At 38.3% G+C, this 19,592-nt stretch overlaps 1 protein-coding gene across 1 annotated transcript; it reads left to right on the top strand.

Moving 5' to 3' along the window:
• Positions 1-645: 645 nt before the first annotated feature.
• Positions 646-19,304, top strand: LOC145990442 (glutamate receptor ionotropic, kainate 5-like). Its single transcript, XM_083126132.1, has 5 exons — positions 646-758; positions 8,810-9,042; positions 11,447-11,661; positions 15,508-15,770; positions 19,022-19,304. The coding sequence occupies exons 1-5, from the start codon at positions 646-648 to the stop codon at positions 19,302-19,304; spliced, it is 1,107 nt and encodes a 368-aa protein (XP_082982258.1).
• Positions 19,305-19,592: the final 288 nt, after the last annotated feature.

Genomic DNA, 19,592 nt, shown 5'->3' with positions numbered 1-19,592 from the left:
CGTTCAACCATCAAGACCATTTACCAATGTGGCTGTAGATTACGCTGGTCCAATACATGTCAAAACAGGAACCGTAAGAAGCAAAACAGAGACCAAATGCTACGTCGCCGTATTCATTTGTTTATCAACAAGAGCGATACATTTAGAAGCAGTCAGCAATCTCACCTCCGAGGCTTTTATTGCTACCCTTAGACGTTTCACATCACGAAGAGGAAAGAGTAGTAATATATACAGTGACAATGGAACCAACTTTGTTGGCGCGAACAAAGAGTTTCAAGAACTTTTACGACTATTTCAATCAGAAGCATTTAATAAGAAATTACAGGACTACTTATCACTAGAAGGTCTACAATGGCACTTTATGCCACCTGGATCACCACATTTTTCAGGACTCGCTGAGGCAGCAGTTAAATCAATGAAACATCATTTAGTAAGAATAGTAGGCAAGTCATCGATAACATTCAAAGAATTGACAACATTATTGTGTCAGATAGAAGCGTGTTTAAATTCAAGACCCATTTCTGTAATTTCACAAGATCCAACAGATCCAACCCCACTTACACCTGGTCATTTCCTCATAGGTCATCTTTTATCCTCGTTACCCGAGCCAGACATCTTCGAATTACCAGTCAACAGACTGACAAGATGGCAGAGAATTCAGCAGTTTCACCAACAATTGTGGCATCGTTGGTCGACAGAATATTTACATGGACTACAACAGAGATCCAAGTGGACTCGTCAGCAGAAGATTCAAGCAGGTAACGTTGTGATACTGAAGGATGAAAGACTTCCTCCCCTTGTTTGGAATCTCGGCATCATCGAAGCAGTATATCCTGGTAAGGATGGACTTGTACGCGTCGTCGACGTCAAGACTAAAGGAGGTGTATACAGAAGACCAGTCGTCAAGATTGTACCACTTCCCATCGAAGATGATTTTGAACAATAGTTTAGTGTTTAGTGCAGTTTAGTGTCAATATAACAATTTGCAGTTATTAAGTGATCAAGTTTAATCACGTCAGAGAAGTACAGTATAATATTATTTTGGTCTATTGTACGACCAAGAGGGGGGAGAATGTATGATAATCATGTGTTATTTTCATTGAAATGTCACATCAAGAACATAGCGCTTTCGCGCATAGCAACATGCATTTATTTTCTTTATACGCACGCCAGTAAGAACGTTGCGCCAGTCAGGAGAGAGCGCGCGAACAGTGTGGCTGCTCGGACGTTTTATGCAAAAGCAGCTCCGGTGTGCATTGCGATATATACCATAATATATTTGTTATTTGTAGTACTCGTGGTAGTGAATAAAACATCAAAAACACAAACAAGAGTGATGAGGAACTTTTAAGGTTTATGATGTCCGTCAGTTATGAGAATTCAATCTACTCTTTAAGGTTGGACTTGGGTAGATTTGTATGGTATAAAATAATATTTTAGTGAAGGAGATGCCACTAAGAAATAACAACCAATGTTTCCTAAAGTCATTAAATATTCTTGGAAGTGGAGGTACAACGTATAAAAATAGCTATGAGAGAATGAAAATAAACCACTGGCTCATATTCATATTGATAAGTAAGGAAATCATTGCTGTCTTATGAACTATGTATTATGAGGTGAAAAGTGGTTATTTAGAACTTAAGTGAAATACTGGGACTTGCAGCAGGAAGTTATTAATTACTGTTCAAGGCGGTACATATTTTGAAGGTAGAAGAGAGGCTGTGAAGGAAGATAATCAACTCTTTTCTCTGGTAAGTTCTTAAAGGAGAATATAGATAAATCCTACAAAACCAAACGTACAAGAATGTATAAATCGAAGAAAATTACCCGCCAGTTTTTATTTCACTAAATGCAGAAAATGAAGAAACCTCCCCATGGCTCTTGTGTCTGAAGGGAGTAGTCAGTAAAATATAATGAAATCTCTTGCAGATTATAGTTCTAAATATTTGTGCGATATAAACAGGCATAAACGGAAAATAAGAAGAAATTAAATTTACTTGATAAAATGCAAGACGATGATTTTTAAAATATAATAATACCCCATCGATTTGGAAATAAAAATAAAACATTGATGTTAACATTCGGAAGGAATGGTGACACTAGTGACAAGACATCTAAGATAACATATGGATTATAACGATAATGTTTAATCACTATTTGGTGGCCACTATTCTACAAGATGACTGTTATGCATTTATAGTTTTTATTTTTTGTCTTGCAGCAGAATTCTCTTGCTAACCAGTCAGCGTTTGTTCTGCTTTGCGGTCCCATCTTAGATGTTCGGCTCTTTGTGAGTGCCCCTTCATCCATTTCATCATATTATCTCCCATCGCCATCTCAAAAGTGACAGAAAGGCGAAGTAAAATAAACCAAATCAATCAATCAATCAACCATTCTTGGGCGGGAAAGAAATAAATCCTTTCACCCCTGACTTTCTAAAGCCTGGAATATATAAATACATATAAGGGGAGGCGTTAAGTTAATTTGTATCCGAAAATTATATCAAAGTTTCATTTAGGATATACAACGTGTATATTTAAATCCTAGTTCAGCTCCCTCCGAAATAAAAATCCTGCTTACGCCACTGAAAAATGTAGATTAATGCACCCTCTCTGAGCGCCCCTTTGCCCCTTTTATGCACATCTACTCTGAGGACCAAATGCAAGAAATTTGAAACAGCTAAAATTTTCGAGTAGTTTCAGTGTTATTCAAGTGATTCCAAAGCTTCTATTTTTCTACAGTAGCCTACTGTCTACCGTAGAGTCCGACAAAATTACAGGTATTTTACAGTTATGTTCTCTCAATAGTAGTTACATTTAACATTATGTAGTGAAATCTGAGAAACATTGACTACTGAGGGGTCGTTACTATCTGAAGGAAGTCGGCTTACTAATATTTACACTAGCAAAGAAATTCAATATTATACAGGCTTACCTGTATCATACAGAAACATGGAACCGTACAAGAAAAATATGGTAAGATGCGAAGATCACTTACAGAAATAAACCACAAGGATATTTTTACATTACATGTATGTATCCATAGTAACGTGCATCATTATTGTCACAAAATCTAATCGTCGTTTCAAAAAGGTATGAACAACAATTGATTATTGTAACAGAAAATCGTACCACACACACACACATACACATATAAAGTGACAGGTATATTGTAGGCAATTTGAACGAGAGGGTAAATGTCCTACCCAAAAAGAGGGTTAGGATTTTCATGACTTAGCATATTTTTTTTTGTAAGGATGATGTGTTCCTTAAACATATAGAAATTCATATTATGAAGAAACTAATTAAGTTAAGGTTCTTTTTACGGGCATATTTTGGCATATTTGGTCATTTGTGCGTGATAGAGCATATTTTGATGGATTTGCGGTCATATTCAGCATATTTTCGCTTTTTCAAGAAATATATAGTCACTTTTGAAGTGGATTCGTTCTTACTTCCTTGCTGACTCGAGGTTTCTTTTTTGGACTGCAGCAAAATCTTTTTCATTTTTATTTGAAAATTTACAGAAATTATTCATTGTGTATTGCAACTCAGTACACATGTGAAAATATCTCAGATTTAGATATTGATGTTTGAAACAGTCCAGGCATATTTTTCAAATTATAGGGCATATTTTGTACAATTTTAGGTCATAAGAGCATATTTTATTTTGCATATTTTCGTGATTTTTAGGTCATAAAAATCCCAGCCCTAGTTATGAGTAATTTAAAATGCCGAAACTGATGCGTTCATAATAAGTGGAAACAATTTTAGGCTTCGATGTGTCCTTTTTTTAGCCAACAAGGCATCAGCGAGGCAGATGTGTTGTTGGGGAGAAAAGGCAAATATGTTATGAGCTCGAAAAGGGGAATCATTTGGGTTCTTCTTATATGTTTTAACGAGTTATTGGTGGGGTCAGCACACTCCAAATAAGAGCGACCTAGAACCATGAATTTATGATGGATAATGACTTTAATGTATTTCTTATGCAGCATTATTCGAGGGTTGTGCAATACGTTTTGCCTACTGGGATATAACTTTTTTTTTATCGAATGAGGGAAGTTTATGATTTTACATTCAAATGAAAGTTTGGAATGTCTCCTTTCAGACGATGTTTTCTGTTTCAAGTAGTGCCACTGACGTCGGAGCAGTAGCTTGAAAGATGTCGGACTGTGTGGACGTACTTTCAAAGTAGTGCGCTGTGATTGCATTTCCGACTGCGGAAGATGTTCCACCTATCGAAATCCACCGTCGGATGTGTGCCGTACATGGGGTAGCATGCGTTGACGTTAGAACGGTCAGGGGGTGGCTGCGAACTGTACGCACGGACAACCCAGCCACGGCCACTTTAAAGACAAACACCGCAGTGGACGCCCTGCTCTGTCTCTGCATCCACTCGAGAAATGGTTGCGCGTGTTGATGAACTGATTCGTGGTAACCACCGAATTAAGAAGAGGGAGATCGTACTGGGCATGTGCTTGAAACAGTGAATCACATCATCAACGACGAACTTAGGTTCAGGAAGTGTGTTCCAGGTGGTCTCTTGTCAGCTGACAAACGACATGAAAAGCTGAAGTTCCACGATGCTTGCCTCACTTACCTTACAGCATCGACCTGGTGCCATCGTACGTCTGGCTATTTCCTAAGATGTTCCTTACATCTGAAGGGCACGCACTTTGAGTCCGACGAAGGAAGTGAGACGTTGGTGTCGTGAACAGCCGATCTAATATTTCTCTGAGGTCATGCAGAAACTAGTGCACCGATGGCGGAAGGGTATCCACGCTGGTGAGGACTACAACGAAAAGTGATGTTACCTTTAAAAGAGCATATTGCACACTTTAATTAGAATGTAAAATCATAAACTTCCCTCACTTGATAAAAAAGTTATAGTCCAGGAGGCAAAACTTATTGAACAGCCCTCGTAGTCATAATAATAAAAGTTTTTTTTTATTATTTGTCCCCCACATGTATCTGATTTCAAGATAACGTGAGCAATTGAATTGGGCAAATCCATTACAACTCTGAATAGGACTGAAGCGCAATTTAACCTGTTGGTCCGGCTCCCTCGTGCCACATCCAACACACAGGATGACCTCTTGCAATATCGCTCATTATCAGGTACTATATCCATAACTGGTGACGGATATCCAGACTAAAAAGTATCCGCTGTATGTTTTGTAGACAACGGATAATCCGTTTAAAGTATCCGATTGAATACATATTCGACATCCTTACACCATGAACCCAAAATGTGCAAATTGACAGGGATTAAAATGCAGATACTGCTAATGATATACTTTTTTGACACCCAAAAAAATACGAAGGCCATACTGAAAGTAATGAGCAACAATTTTTGAAAAATTAGAATCTACCAATACACGCAAACAAAGTAAATCATCGCAAAATATAGATTTTACTGAACATGCAGAGGTAGCGTGACGTCATTAGCTTCGATCTAGTGAACGCAGTCAGCACGTTCGTTTCGACAACGTGCTATGATTACATTCCTTGTTAAAGAGGGAATTCCTGCTTCTGAAATTCAGAAGACACTTGTTGAATTTCTTCAACCTAGGATAACCATAGATGCTCGCCATTATCAGAGCCGTAGCTAGAGATTTCTGCGCCCGGGGCGAGAATACATTTCGCCCCCCCCCCTACACTCGTCTTGTTGAACTTCTACCATTGTTTTTGTAAGGGAGGGGTAGAAGCATTTGTTGTTGTGCCTTACTTAAATAATGTCGTTCATTCAAATTGACTTTTCATTTATGCTAATAATTGTAGCAATTACAACTACCGAGTTGTTTGTACGTATACACGTATTCTTCTGAATCAAGGATCATTATTGACCTCTCAGTGTGCGATGATAAAAAATCCCAGAAATGAAACTAATCCATGCAAAATATATATATATTACCATATGAATAGCATATATATTTCTTAGGTAACAGAAGAATCTCTAAGAAAGATCATTAATGTAATGTTTTTTAAAATACATGAAACCCTTTCAAATACCCTGCAAAGTCATTATACAAACTAGCTGAAATCATTCAGTATTAATGTAATGTTTATAAAGTAAAACCTATTTACCCTGGAAAATGTTATACTGACGAGCTGAAATCAACAACAATAAAAACAAAACCTTATTAAGAACTACAATCAGTACATGATTATTTGACAATTCTCCTGCGCGAACATACTAGCTACAGTTTCACTCTTCTTGCCTTTCGAGCAGCAAAGTCATTAATAACATCATCGAACATAAGTGATTGAACTCTGTACTTCTCAACAGACAAAATAGCCAGATTAGTAAGCTTTTCTTGACTCAAGGAAGAACGCAAGTAATTCTTTATAAGCTTTAGCTTACTAAAACTCCTTTCACAAGATGCAACAGACGAAGGTAGAGTTAAAAATAGTTTCAATGCAGTGACAAAATTTGGGTACAACTCAATACATGATATTTTATGAATGAATCAGAGAGCAGCAAGTGGTGACAATTCTGACAAGCATTCCAAGTGAAAGTCTTTAAAAAATGCTTGCGCATGATGTTTAAAGAACAACAGTTCATGAAGTAACTCACTTCCGTTGATCTCCTCGGGGTATAATAAAGCCAGATCAAAGACTCCCTTTCTCAACGTTTCTTCTGACATAACTGCAGTATTGCTTCGAATAATTACGGAAAAATCCTCCAAAACTCCTTTCATTAGCTTGAATCGATCGCCTATTTGTGACAAAATTGAATCCAATGCACAAAATAAGCTCTTCCTAATTTTTTGTTCTTCATTTATGGCTACACTTTCATCTTCTGCAACTTCATCGAAAAACTTGGTTTTCTTTTGGGACGCTGTTCTCTAGTTGCAATGTTCATATCATCGCAAATCTGTTTGCTTTTCTCAAAAGCGTTCGTCACAATTGTTTCCCGATTGGCAGACAGAACGCTTTGCAGTCCCTGTAAGTGACTAACACCTATATCTACTGTAACAGACTTTTCTTGTAGCCGTAGGTTAACGTCGTTAATAGCTCGAAGGATATCAGCCCAGCAGAATAAGAACACAAGAAAGTTAAACTTCTTAAGGCTGTGTAGAAAGTATTTGGCACCGTGTACTGTTTCGGGTGACTCTTTTGAGAGGTCACATAATTCCTCCAAAGCTGCACAGACATCCGGAAATTGGGTACTTAGAGATTGTACTGCGTTTGCTTTTGAACTGATTGACTCTTCACAGTCGTGTGGTTTCTATTTCCGGCGCTGAAGAATCTTCGTTAGCGTCTGTGGATTCAACATTTTTCTTGAAAAACTTCGATAAAATCGTTGCACTTCTAATGTCCTCTTTCTCTCTTATCTTCTTTCTTTTGCTGTTTTGAGCCCCAGAAAGTTTCTTGGAAGACACTATAAAAATTACACAATTTCGGATACACACAGCTTCATCAAAAGAACTTTGACTATACAATAGTCCTTGCAAAGTGAGTGTATAGTTCGTAGTAGCTACATCTAAACTAAAATAGCATGAGTGCTTTTGTGAAGTTATGAGAGCGTCAATTCTGATTCCCTTTTGCCCGGTCGCTCCCCTTTTTTTCTCAAATTTTGTTTATCGTAATGCTCTGAATGGGTCATTGTTGCTTATGAGAATTCAGCCACTACTGACAAAGATCAAAGACGTCCGAGTATTGTGTCTCGATGCCAAGCAGCATAGACTTTTATTTATTATTGATGTTCTAAGTGACGTGTACTCTCGTCCTGAACACCTTTTAGCTATTTGAAAGCTGCCTGGAAAGATTATTGAAAGAGCCAAAATCCATCACGACGTATTCTTTTAAATGAAATAGCTTTTTTTGAAGAGGTTTGAAGAGGAAAATTTAGTACAGTTGTTACGACATGCAGACTGCAGTTTACACCAATAGTATTTTTACAACTACATACACTATTGGAACTATTCACTAAGATGTTGTAAAACACATCCTCACTAACATTTGCATATTTATTTCTTTTCTTTTATTTGTTTAAAAGAAGAGCTTGTAATGCGAGCGCAGCGAGCAAAAAAATGAAACCAATGTCTTTGCAAACTGGCAATGAGACTGTTTTAATAGGGCGTCTAAACTTTCGAGGGGATCGCATGCATCCTTTATTACAAGTAATTTTCAACATTTTTCTTCTTGCTGTTCGACTATCCCTTCCATCAGCGCCCGGGGCGAAGGCCCCTCTGCCCCCTCTAGCTACGGCTCTGGCCATTATATCCAAACACTTCACAAGCTCTTTCGTGCATTGCGGTATAAACGTACTGGAAAGAAAGTCATCCTTCTACACGATAATGCACGTCTGCACTCTGATCAGTTCACCATGGAAGAAATTGGGGAAAAAAGGGTGGGAACTTCTGCCTCGCCCTTCCTACAGTCCAGACATTGCACCCTTCGACTATCATCTGTTCGGTTTTGTTAAGGAACAGTTACGAGGCGAAAGCTACCAGACGAGGGAACATACAGAAAGCAGTGCGTCAGTGTCTGGGAGCAGCTGGAACGGAGTTCTATTAGAAGGGTATTTTCAAGCTTACAGAAAAATGAGGAAAATGCGTGCAAAGAAATGGAGACTTTGTTGAAAAGATAAGAAAAGTCTGTTGATTATGATGTAGCATGTGTTTCTTTTAAAAAAAACGAAAACATGGCTCATGAAAAATTGTTGCTCATTACTTTCAGTATGACCCCTGTACATCAAACGGTACATTCCTCTGCTGCTGTTCCGTGTGATGTACTAACACGTCTGATTATGTCCAATGGCATTTCATCCCGATATCAGTAATGTAATCGTATCTTCCTTGCAGCGAACGTCTATTTGTGAAGGCGGAGGTTAGTAATTTCACCTGGAGCTCCTTCCTCCTACCGTTTTCTCTGTCGCTCTGGCTGTCTCTTGGGTTCTTCATCCTGATCCTTCCTATCGCCCAAGCGGGGCTGTGCCGAGCAGCCGGGAGTGATGGACTGGAGAACAACAGAGACCCCATGGTCTTCTCAACGGGGCAGTGGCTGCTCTACACCTTCGGAGTTTTCTGCCAGCAAGGTATAGTCAAAATCATACGCTGTGTTGTAGAGCTTGTCTACTCTTAAGGCGGGCGCTCTACATGCTCACAAGGGTAATGGGGAGCGGGGGAATACGCATCATAGCCCAGTTGATGAAGGACAAAAAAAAGGCCAATGTTGGGAATAATTCCGTGGAAACTGATTTTTGGTCAGTTGTTAGAACACTACTACGTAGTAGTGCAAAATCCCAAAGGTCTCCCCCACTCCTCGCGGTTCTTCCCCCCCCCCAGCGCCCCCCCCAAACATCAATTTCGCAGACTCTCAGTAATTGACCTATATCTCCGTAACTAATGGTCGTATACAGGTAATCTTTTTTAGGCTTGATCCACATTAAACGGGCTACGAAAAAGATTCTGTTTAATTTTTCGATAATGTTGGTGGTTTTGCCGCAAGTTAAAAAATAACACTTAGAACGTTAATTTTTTCAGATACTTTCTAAAGTTTTTGCCTTGTAACTTTTGAACAAATTAAATGACAAGAAATTGTTTACAATAACAGTTGTAGCCTAATTTATAAGCTTTCAAACGATATAAATTTTAATATATTTTAATGAAAAATGAGCTACAAAATGTGTCTCTAAATGGAGGACAGCACGAAAAAAGTGTGTCTTTATCAAAGTCCGGCGGTTAAGTCCGGAATCATTGACTTTCCGAAAAGCAAGAGACTTAATAGAATTAATTGTTATATCACTTAAGACATGTTCAGTCGAGTAGCCACTTGCCATCTGAAAATAGTTCGCCATGTTGGATATTTTAAATTGTATATATCTCGGGAACGGATAGCAGACCAACCAGACATCAGCGGTGGCGCCGAGAGTAGTGGGCGGGAGGAAGTACTAGGCGTACCTTGTTCTACAGACTACTGCGTTTCTTATCACGCTGAATTTGTAGTTTAGCCGCCCCTTCCCTCGCCAGCACGTAGAGTGCCCGCCGTAAGACTGGATAAGATCTATAGGGAGTTAAAAGGAACACGTACATGTCAATCTTGTGTCTTACCTGCATTTATCTTTGGCATATTGGTTTTCCTGGGCCGGATCACTCGCCAATTATTGACAAATATACTTCTCTAAAGTAAGTTTACAGAAATAAAAGTTTTCGTAGTCTTGCAAGCGCTGAAAATGACATTAACTCTTTTCACTCTCTTTCACGCAATAGAAACTTTATAGAAGATTATTCTGGCTGTAAGTCCAGGCGCCAGAGCCTCGTTGGCTTCCAATATTGCAGCCACCTGAGTCAAAGAGAGGTGGACTGTTCGGTTGATGAGTTGGTGTTTTACGTCCACTTTATGCACAGTGAGGCTAATTGGGACTGGACCTACAATTTATAGTGGGATCCGAACCACTATGTGCCTCCACCGGGTTTCCAACCCGAGACCCCTTGATTACAAGGCGACGACGCTACCACTGCGCCATAGGGGAGGCCCTTTGACTGTTCGGTGTCTTCAGCGAAGGTCACCCCTTACATCCCATGTATTATTTTTAATATGTACTATCTGAAGTGTTAAATGTCTCTATCTAACAATAGTTTATTGCTTTTTGCAATGGCCTTTAATAACTTACACATTACATGAATATACACAAATAGAGTTTCTTCTTTTATTTATACAAAAGATCCCGTTCTCATTTACAATTTTGCCTCCTCGATGGCGCAGTGGTAGCGTCCTCGCCTTGTAATCAAGGGATCCCAGGTTCGATTCCCGGTGAGATAGTGTAAACTGTAGGTCCAGTCCCGATTAGCCCTACTGTGCATAAAGCAGACTTACAACACCAAATCAATCAATCAACCAATAAATCAACCAACCAATTAGCCAGCCAACCAACCAATCAATCAATCAATCAATCAATCAACCAATCAATCAATCAATCATATACAATTTTGAAGTTGAATACACGATGATGGTGAAAATGAAGGGTATCATGCATCAAAGATCCGCCATACACACAAACGTATGGATCATTCCATGTCAAATTAATGAGAAAGTGTGGCAAATTTGCCACAACCCCCTGTCATTTTGAACAAATTCGCATTTGTTCTCTCATATTCTTTGAACATGCATGCAAGTTGTCTTCCTTTCTTTCTTTTATTCTGTTTTCTCTTCTTTCTTTTTTTAAAAAACGAAAAGCCCGTCAGTTTTCGAATTACGGCATTTTGAACATTTCAAGTTTTCAGAAAAAAGATCTACATGTGCCATTGATTATAACTGCTATTAAAAAAGTTACAGACCTCGAAAAGCACGCATATTGTGCCAGAGTAAAAATATAAAATTTAAAAATTCACAATTTTTAACATTTTCCGAAAGGTTTCTCCTCATAAATTTTGTCCATTTGTTTTCATATATTGCACATATATTTTATATAATTTATAACTTCCGTAATTCCATTTCAGGAATGTATACAACCCCTACATGCGCACCTAGTCGCATCGTCCTGTATGTGACCCTCGTATCCTCGTTGATCGTCTACAACGCCTACTCCGCCGCCCTCTTCTCCCATCTCACGGTCCAGAAGAAAAGTCTCCCGTTCGATTCCCTGGACGGGCTGCTGCGGTCGCGATACTCTGTGGGGGTTCTCAAGGACTCATCCTTAACCGATATGCTGGAGGTAAGGCATTTCAAGAAATACAGAGTAATCAATTACGAATTTTGATATGCAAGGTACCTGAACCCAATATGGCCTACCTAAGGTTTGCGATCGTTTCTAGTGGTGTACAAAGTCAGAAAGGTAAAACTAATCGCAAGATTCAAAAGAGGGAACATTTCTGGACGATTACTGAATATTGGAGCCAATTCCAAATAGTAACATGGGTTCAGTGAAGATTTTGTTAAAAGGTAACGTTTAGGCCATATTGGGTTGGGTACATAAACAAGGAAGAGCTGTGTCATCATAGATTGTCACTATAACACCATGGTCACAGTCTCGGCAAATGAAAGGTCCTTCATTATCCTTAGTGACTCCCACACACACTACGTGATCGTTAAAGTGCACTTTTGTGCGAAAATGAGTTCGTGACCTAAAGCAGACCATTGGTTTACATTCTTTGTACTCCGTAAAAATCATGCTTCGAAGTATATGAGTTTCGAAGAAATCAACGGGGTAAATAAGTACTATCTGCAAATGAGGTTTCAAGTTGGGGTAAAAAAAGTTCTATCTGCAATGTTTCCGGTCTTTGTGACTACCAGAGACATGACACAACGCTCATCTCCTATGTGTCCATCTATTGGAACCTCCAACGTAGAGAGGAAGCAATTAAGTAAAGAAAAAGTGTCAGATCTTACTTTACTGAAGAAAAACATACAAGATACTTTTTAAAAAAAATCGTTTACAGTCTTGTTGTCAATAAGCGATATTTACTCTCAGTGAGTACAAATACTTTTCATTTTCTTATCAGAAGGATATGCAGTAGCATATTATGTTAAAGTGAACGTTTTGTGTTTCCACTGGGATTATATACTGCAACACTATTTAGAACATGCTTACTTTTTTCAACTGACTCACATGTCAATACTTTCTATTAAACATTATTTCAAAATCCAATCTTCACACTCTTACGTAATTGGTTTATAGTATTGGATGAAACAGTTTGTATTATTTTGTACTCTGGAGCACCTTTTACATCTTATTTACTTTCACATGTACATAGTCAGAATATAGAATATCTAGAATATAACTAATATCTCACCTTTCTTTTTTGCAAAAAGCTTGAATATTTAAGGGGTAACCTTTTTACTCTCATCTGAAACGTTACTTTTGGAGTAAAAAGGTTCTAAATGGAAATTCGCCTTTGCAATACCTGAACATTAGTAATATTTTATCATCAATTTTCCTATATATATTAGAGAAGGAGGGATCACTATACAAATGCCAGAGGCACAACTTGTTGGAATAATTAGTTTTCCCTGTGCACATAGTCAAATCTTTAACTAGCTCTCCTGAGAATATTACGACTTGGCAGATAGAACCTTTTTACTTTAAGGTCGCGAGTAACTTTTGCGCATGTCCTTCACGATATATTCCTATATAGGCCACATTGAGTCTACCTTATTTAGTGTCTTTTTTTTCCTTCATTATAAACCGGGCTTTATATTAACTAAGTATCTGAACTAAGTATGAACTATCATAATATGGACTAGAGCTGTTAACACCTTTTGGATAGGATGCGAGTTTATCATGCCTAGCACTTTTAAATAGAGAGAGTGCATATTATGATGACTAGAGCCCGGATGTTTATGTAGCTAATATCAAAGTACAAAATATGTACATAAATATGTAACAATAATTGATAAAATATGTAATATTAATAATAATCGAGTATCCAAGCAATTTCAAGAATTCTGCAAGATATTTATTTTATTTGAACATATTCAACGAAATTTTAAAGACATAAGTTGCTCAAATTAAAATTTGTATCAATTTATTAACTCGAAAAACACAGCAACGTGCACATATTTAAGAAACCGATTTTGTCAACTATTAATTACTTACCACATCGCAAATTATTGTAGAATATGTAAATATGTTCGAGAGCTCTTCGTAACTTTCGAAACAAATTGCAAAAAAAAAGTGTCTATAGAAAGATCAATCGAATGAAAATACATAGCTACTTTTGTACGTTTTGTAGAAGGGAACATATTGTGTGTAACTCGCTACGTACAGTAAAGTAGCTTTCTTGTCCACCGATTCCAAGTTTCTAGGTGCTTTGCCTAAACCTAATAGCGAGACGAAAATATGTAACCCGAAAGGTGAGGGGAGAGAAACTCCAGCATTTTTTTATAAATAACAGTTCCAGTATTTTTTTTCTTTCTTTCTTCAGTCTGTCTTTCGACTTGGCAGTGAATTTTAGGTGACCGTAAGCACTCTGCATCTCATTGTTAGAAAATATAACATCACATGAGATACAGATTTTCTTCATCATGTTTCAGACATCGAAAATATAGGAAAAAGGATCAAAATAGGAAAAAAATTGACGAAATATGTTGTTTTATGTAAAGTAAATTAGCAAATATGTAAAATATGTGCCATGAAACTTATGCAAAATGATGTCAGTTACATAATTCGTTGACATTCTCAAGTTCAAGGTATGTATCTAGAAAGGTATAGAATATGTAATTACATAAAAACCCTAGCTGTAATGATGACACACATTGCAGGGTGGCCATAAAGCCTGTAACCTACGGCGATATCGTTATCTGTATTGGGAGAAGGGATCATGTGTAATGGGCCTTTGCCATATGAGGAATTTTGAAATCTGATGTATAAGCTTGGAAATTCTCGATCTGGAAATGCGCTATTTATCGGTTCTGTTGATACTAGAGTATCTGAATAGAATATTACACGAATGGATTTATCCAGAATTGCCAGTCTAAAAATTGTGTAACAGGAAATTTAGAGTTAAGATAACCATCAGTAAAATGCGAATGAAGGGCGGATGCCAAGAATTCCCTTAATAGGAGTACTTATCCCTGCCAGAGACGATTTTTACCCTTCCATATCTATTTAATGTTGAAACATCTGTAACACGAATAGTTTTCAAATGTAAACTTATTCATATGTGCATACAATCACAAAACTGTCTGCATATTTCGAGAAATAGAGCAATTTTCTTCGGTTTTTCTGAATGAACAATTTTATTATCTTCTTAATAACAATTCTTAATGTTTACTACCGATTGTATTCGAATAAGAAATGGTGCATGACATGCATAAAAATACGTAATATATAGCACGGACAACCAAGCATAAAATTCGTGATCCCTTCCTCTTAATTCAAAATTCTTGTGCATTGTCTTAACTATAGTGGAAGAAGAACTATTGTCTATATAGGAAGATAAAAGTAAATAGTGGATTCCAAATCTAATTTGTTATTATAACTGTCAGTCGTATTGACGGAGTGGTCATCTACGAAACTAGGGGTCCGAGGTTCAGATCAGGATAAGGCAAGGAACTTTCATTGTGCTACTTATTTCATCAATTCTATCGTCGATATTAACCTAGGAACGTAAAAGAATTATTTAATTCAAATGAGGCTAATCAAATATTTCAACGATTGATTGATTGACTTGGTTGATTTTACTTAGCTTTTCTGCCGCTTTTGGGTAATCGCGAAGATGAGGATGAGTGATGATATGATGAAATGGAGTTGTTGCTTTAAGTCCACTTTATGCACAGTAAGACTAATCGGGATCCGAACTACTTTATAGATACCTCCACCGGGTATCGAGCCCGGGACCCTTTGAGTGCAAGGTGACGACGCCATCACTGCGCCGTCAGGGAGGAAGTAAGGAACACTCACACAGAACACTCATGCCCAGGTCAGGATTCGATCCAGGACCCCTAGCGACCAACTATTTCAAATGAACTTAATATTCCACATAAGACACTTAGAATCTGACATGTATAAAATTGGTAATTTTATGTTGAAATACACATGAACGTTTTTCGTTTACTACAGGAAAACAATGAAGAATCATATGGAAGAACGTTAATGAAAGTCATGCAGAATCCTAAATCGAACCTTGTTCCCACGAGATTGGCTGGATTCCAGAAGGCTTGCAGGGAGAAGTTCGCGTTCTTCAGTCTCTACGAGAGCTACGAGGGATTCCGCGAAAAGCTCCCTTGCAACCTCTTGAACGTGAAGACCGAGGAGAACTTTGATTCTTTCATGTACTTTTCTATGAGGAGCGACTATCCCTACAGAAAACTATTTGATCATTAGTAAGTTCAACAATTTTTTAAACTTAAATGCACTATAATACTGCGTGCTGTTTAATCATATTACTATTATACACATTTGCGGCAATTGGGTTCCAAAACTGGGGGGCAAAGAGCCTAAACTGAGGGGAAAAGAACAGTTTACTTTCCCTTGATACATAAGGTTTAGCATAGTGCGGGAGCAAAAAGTGTGGCGGGGGGAACTGATCCTAATCACCGCCACTGGTTATGCACAACGCAAAGAAATGGAAACATTGCCCAAATCTGAGGAACAAGGCCGAGGATAAGAGTAGAGAAGGGGAGAAAGCAAGTGGGCGAAGCGAAGATGTACAGTCACCAGCAATAACACTGGAATCCTGATCCTGAAATACTTGCATCCCTACAAGGAGTTATGTGTGTTGTCTAACTCTAAGGCGTGAAGTGGATTTTAATAGCAAATTTTCAATGGCAACGTCTACCACCACCATAGCAGAGGCGTGCACAAGGAAGGTTGTTGGGAACATAACCCCCCCCCCCACCTTTGGCCCAGCATTCCTAAAAAAAGATAAAAAAGAACATCAAAGGCAGGAAAAGATGGCAAAATGAGGACTGACTACCAAAATAAAAATATACATACCCCCCCCCTTTCGAAAATCCTGGTTACGCTACTGCACCGTAGACTTAAGTAACATATTGGGTTGATGCATAAGTTCCTAGCGTGGCAAATGTTTTTTATTTCATACTCATTTGAGATGAACAAAGGACAGAAATTAATCAGTAATATAATTTCCTTTATTGTCTATGACTATCTACCAACGCTGGGACAGTCTTCCAATTCCAGAATATATCAACTGTTTTCGGATTAAGGACGTCGTCAAGCCAAGCATTTTCGTTACCAAAGGAGTTTCCTTGAAGACTGGTGGATTGAGAGCAGAAAATATGGAAATTTGAGGACGCAAGATCGGGGATGTAAGGAGGATGTGGAGTAACCTCCTAAACAAGCTTTTGCCACGTTAACGAAGTGTGGGCGTGCATTACTGTGTTAGAGCAGCACTCGATGCAGCCTTCCTGGCCTACTCGCTGATTTGTGTTGTTTTCACTTGAAGCGTGCGGTATCCTCAACCTTACCCATGTAATGCAAATGTCGTACGATGATTGAATGGTCACATTTGCTAATTCTCGGGTTGGCTGACTTGAATCTTTGTGAATTAAAGCAATTAAACGGTCTTCATTAAAGCCCAACGGTCTTCCTGAACGTGGAGAATCACTCAAGTCAAAATTGCTTAATCTCTTTCAAATGGCAAAACCACATTCTTCCCCTCCTATAAGCTTTTCATGTTGGCATAATCCCCATACACGGCACAAATGTTTTCAGCCACCTCCGCTGCCTTTGCTCCTCTCTGAAACCCAGACAGAAGAATATGTCGAAAGTGTTTGTTTTCTTGTACCTGACACTTACGTATTGTTCTTTAGCCCAAAAATAACACTCTCTTCCTCCAAACCTGCAAAATTCAATGCGTATTCACAAGCATAACAATGTCACTCCAATTAATGAACGTTCAACAATAATCAAACTCCTAACACCGCAGTGTTGCCATACAAACGCTACGACCTTATGCATCAACCCAATACATAACGTCTTTCAGGACATGTTTCTGCGGACAGCTGGTAGCTGCAGTAACTTTCCCCCTCCACGCAGGCCCGTTCCCTCGCAGATGTTCGAGTCACTACTTGCGCGGAGACTAGTTCTTGTTTGTTCGCTCCATAGATTGCAGGGACAGTGTGTAGAATACTGATGATGATATGACCATAATTGGCATAAAGAGGCATTATAACGGAGAAGGCATTTCTAAAATGAAAACATATGAAAAGCCTATTTTGATGATAGCATTTAAAAATAAAAGCCACAGTAGTTTTATAGACTACAGCTCAGCATGTTATTGCATTTTATATTCTTCTTGTGAATTGTCACTTACATACTGTTAATAACTTTAATAATAGTGCTAACACTAAGAATTAAAAACTTGGAAGAAAATACTTTGAAGACCCTACTATTTATATCGAGCAATACGAAAGAACAGCAGGGCCTCCTCGATGGCGCAGTGGTAGCGTCGTCGCCTTGTAATCAAGAGTACCCTGGTTCGATACCCGGTGGAGGTACATAGTGGTTCGGATCCCATTTTAAACTGTAGGTCCAGTCCCTTTTAGCCTTACTGTGCATAAAGTGGACTTAAAACACCAAATCAACAACGAAAGAACAGCAATTCTCCTTTTCTCTCTCTTTGATTCGCCATTATTAAAACAGAATTGAATTGTGGTGTTTAAAGGTAACAACATCCTTTATAGTCCCACGCCAATTGTTGCAGAAAAAAAATGAAACATTGTTGGGACTTTCGCACGGATCTGTCTCGATTCTTAGAAATCTCAAGTCATGTAAGTATAGCATAGAATAGAATGGAACCCAATAGAATACAATTTGTAATTTGTTTTTGATAATTACAGTAAAACCTCGTTAATATGCACCCCGATAAGCCGGACTTCGTTTAATCCGGACAGGCAAAAGAAAAAAAAGCCGAATGCAAGGTTTTAAATGTGGCTAGTAGTCAACAATCGCATTCGTCATATTGCTCCGTAACGGCTACGTATACGTACATCCAACGTCCATTGGAGAACTTTCCAAATAAAGGCAGTCAACCACTGATAAAATTCTGTTTCCCGCAGACTTTCGGGAAGAAGCCGCTGACACAGGAATATTCTCGTAGAACTCTGGTCACTATAATACGTGATGAAGAGCCAGGTCCGTCGGGCACATCATCATAATATTAGTATCGCGTATGTACGTACTGCATTGTAGGCACAGTATTGCTTTACATTTTACTGTAATGTATAGTGTATTTAGGCCTATGCCCTTTAAATACACCATAATAACCGTGTGTTGTTGCTATTAACGGAGTTTTAATGCACTTTCAGGTTATTTCAGTTATTCCGGACTTTCGTTAAATCAGTCAACTTATCCCGCCATTACGTAGTCCGGATTAACGAGGTTTTACTGTATTACGTAATGAAAGCTTATGACTTATAACATAAGGTATACGCTATTTAGGACGGTTACCCTTAACTACAGCCTTGCTGTTAAGATATTCTACATCCGTACTATGTGAAAGGTGCCCTTAAAAATATAAATACCAACCACAATTTTAAATGAATCAATCAAACTGTAAATCAGTTAAAACTTCCTGATTAACTTTTCCTTTTTTACTTCTGTCTTTCCTTAGCCTTCGCTGGCTCAACGAGGTTGGTGTACGGCAGAAACTCCAGCTCCACTGGTGGCCACCTCAAACCACAGATCTCCCAAAACGTGTATTGGGGCTCAACATCGAGAGGGTCTCCTTTAGCTTCATTTGCCTGGCGACTGGGATGCTGCTCTCTATTCTGCTCTTGTTCATGGAGATTTTGAATCACAAGTATATCCGTAAGGAGCCAAGCACATCAGAAGCATCTGCAAACGAAATATCCATGAATTTGGGTGTCAAAGAATACTTGGGACATGAAAAATGATAATTTCTAACAGAACAATGAAATTGGATTCTAGTTTATGCTTGTGGAATTAGATGCTAGAATTTGATTAGGTAATCAGTGTTCCTGTTATTCCAGTTGGAAAAGTTTTTATTAGATTTCAGGTGAATGTCGTCAACATTTGCACGACCTGTTAGCTATATTCAACTTGTGCTCCATTTTCAGTTCGTAGTGTTTTTTGTTGACATGGTTTGGAAGTAAATAAAGAACAACTATCATCAACAAATGGACCGAAATAAATGACGTAATGCCCTCCAACGTCGCAATGTG

This window comes from Lepisma saccharinum, chromosome 7 (assembly GCF_977018435.1).
Source record: "Lepisma saccharinum chromosome 7, izLepSacc3.1, whole genome shotgun sequence".
Lineage (NCBI taxonomy): Eukaryota > Metazoa > Arthropoda > Insecta > Zygentoma > Lepismatidae > Lepisma > Lepisma saccharinum.
This window is presented reverse-complemented; position numbering and strand designations above follow the sequence as displayed.

Bases quoted from the DNA above. Each gene is read 5' to 3' on its own strand.
- LOC145990442 (XM_083126132.1), top strand. From the start codon at position 646: ATGGCAGAGAATTCAGCAGTTTCACCAACAATTGTGGCATCGTTGGTC. The intron at 759-8,809 runs GTAACGTTGTGA...TCTTCCTTGCAG, and splicing joins TCAGCAGAAGATTCAAGCAG to CGAACGTCTATTTGTGAAGG. The intron at 15,771-19,021 runs GTAAGTTCAACA...GTCTTTCCTTAG, and splicing joins AGAAAACTATTTGATCATTA to CCTTCGCTGGCTCAACGAGG.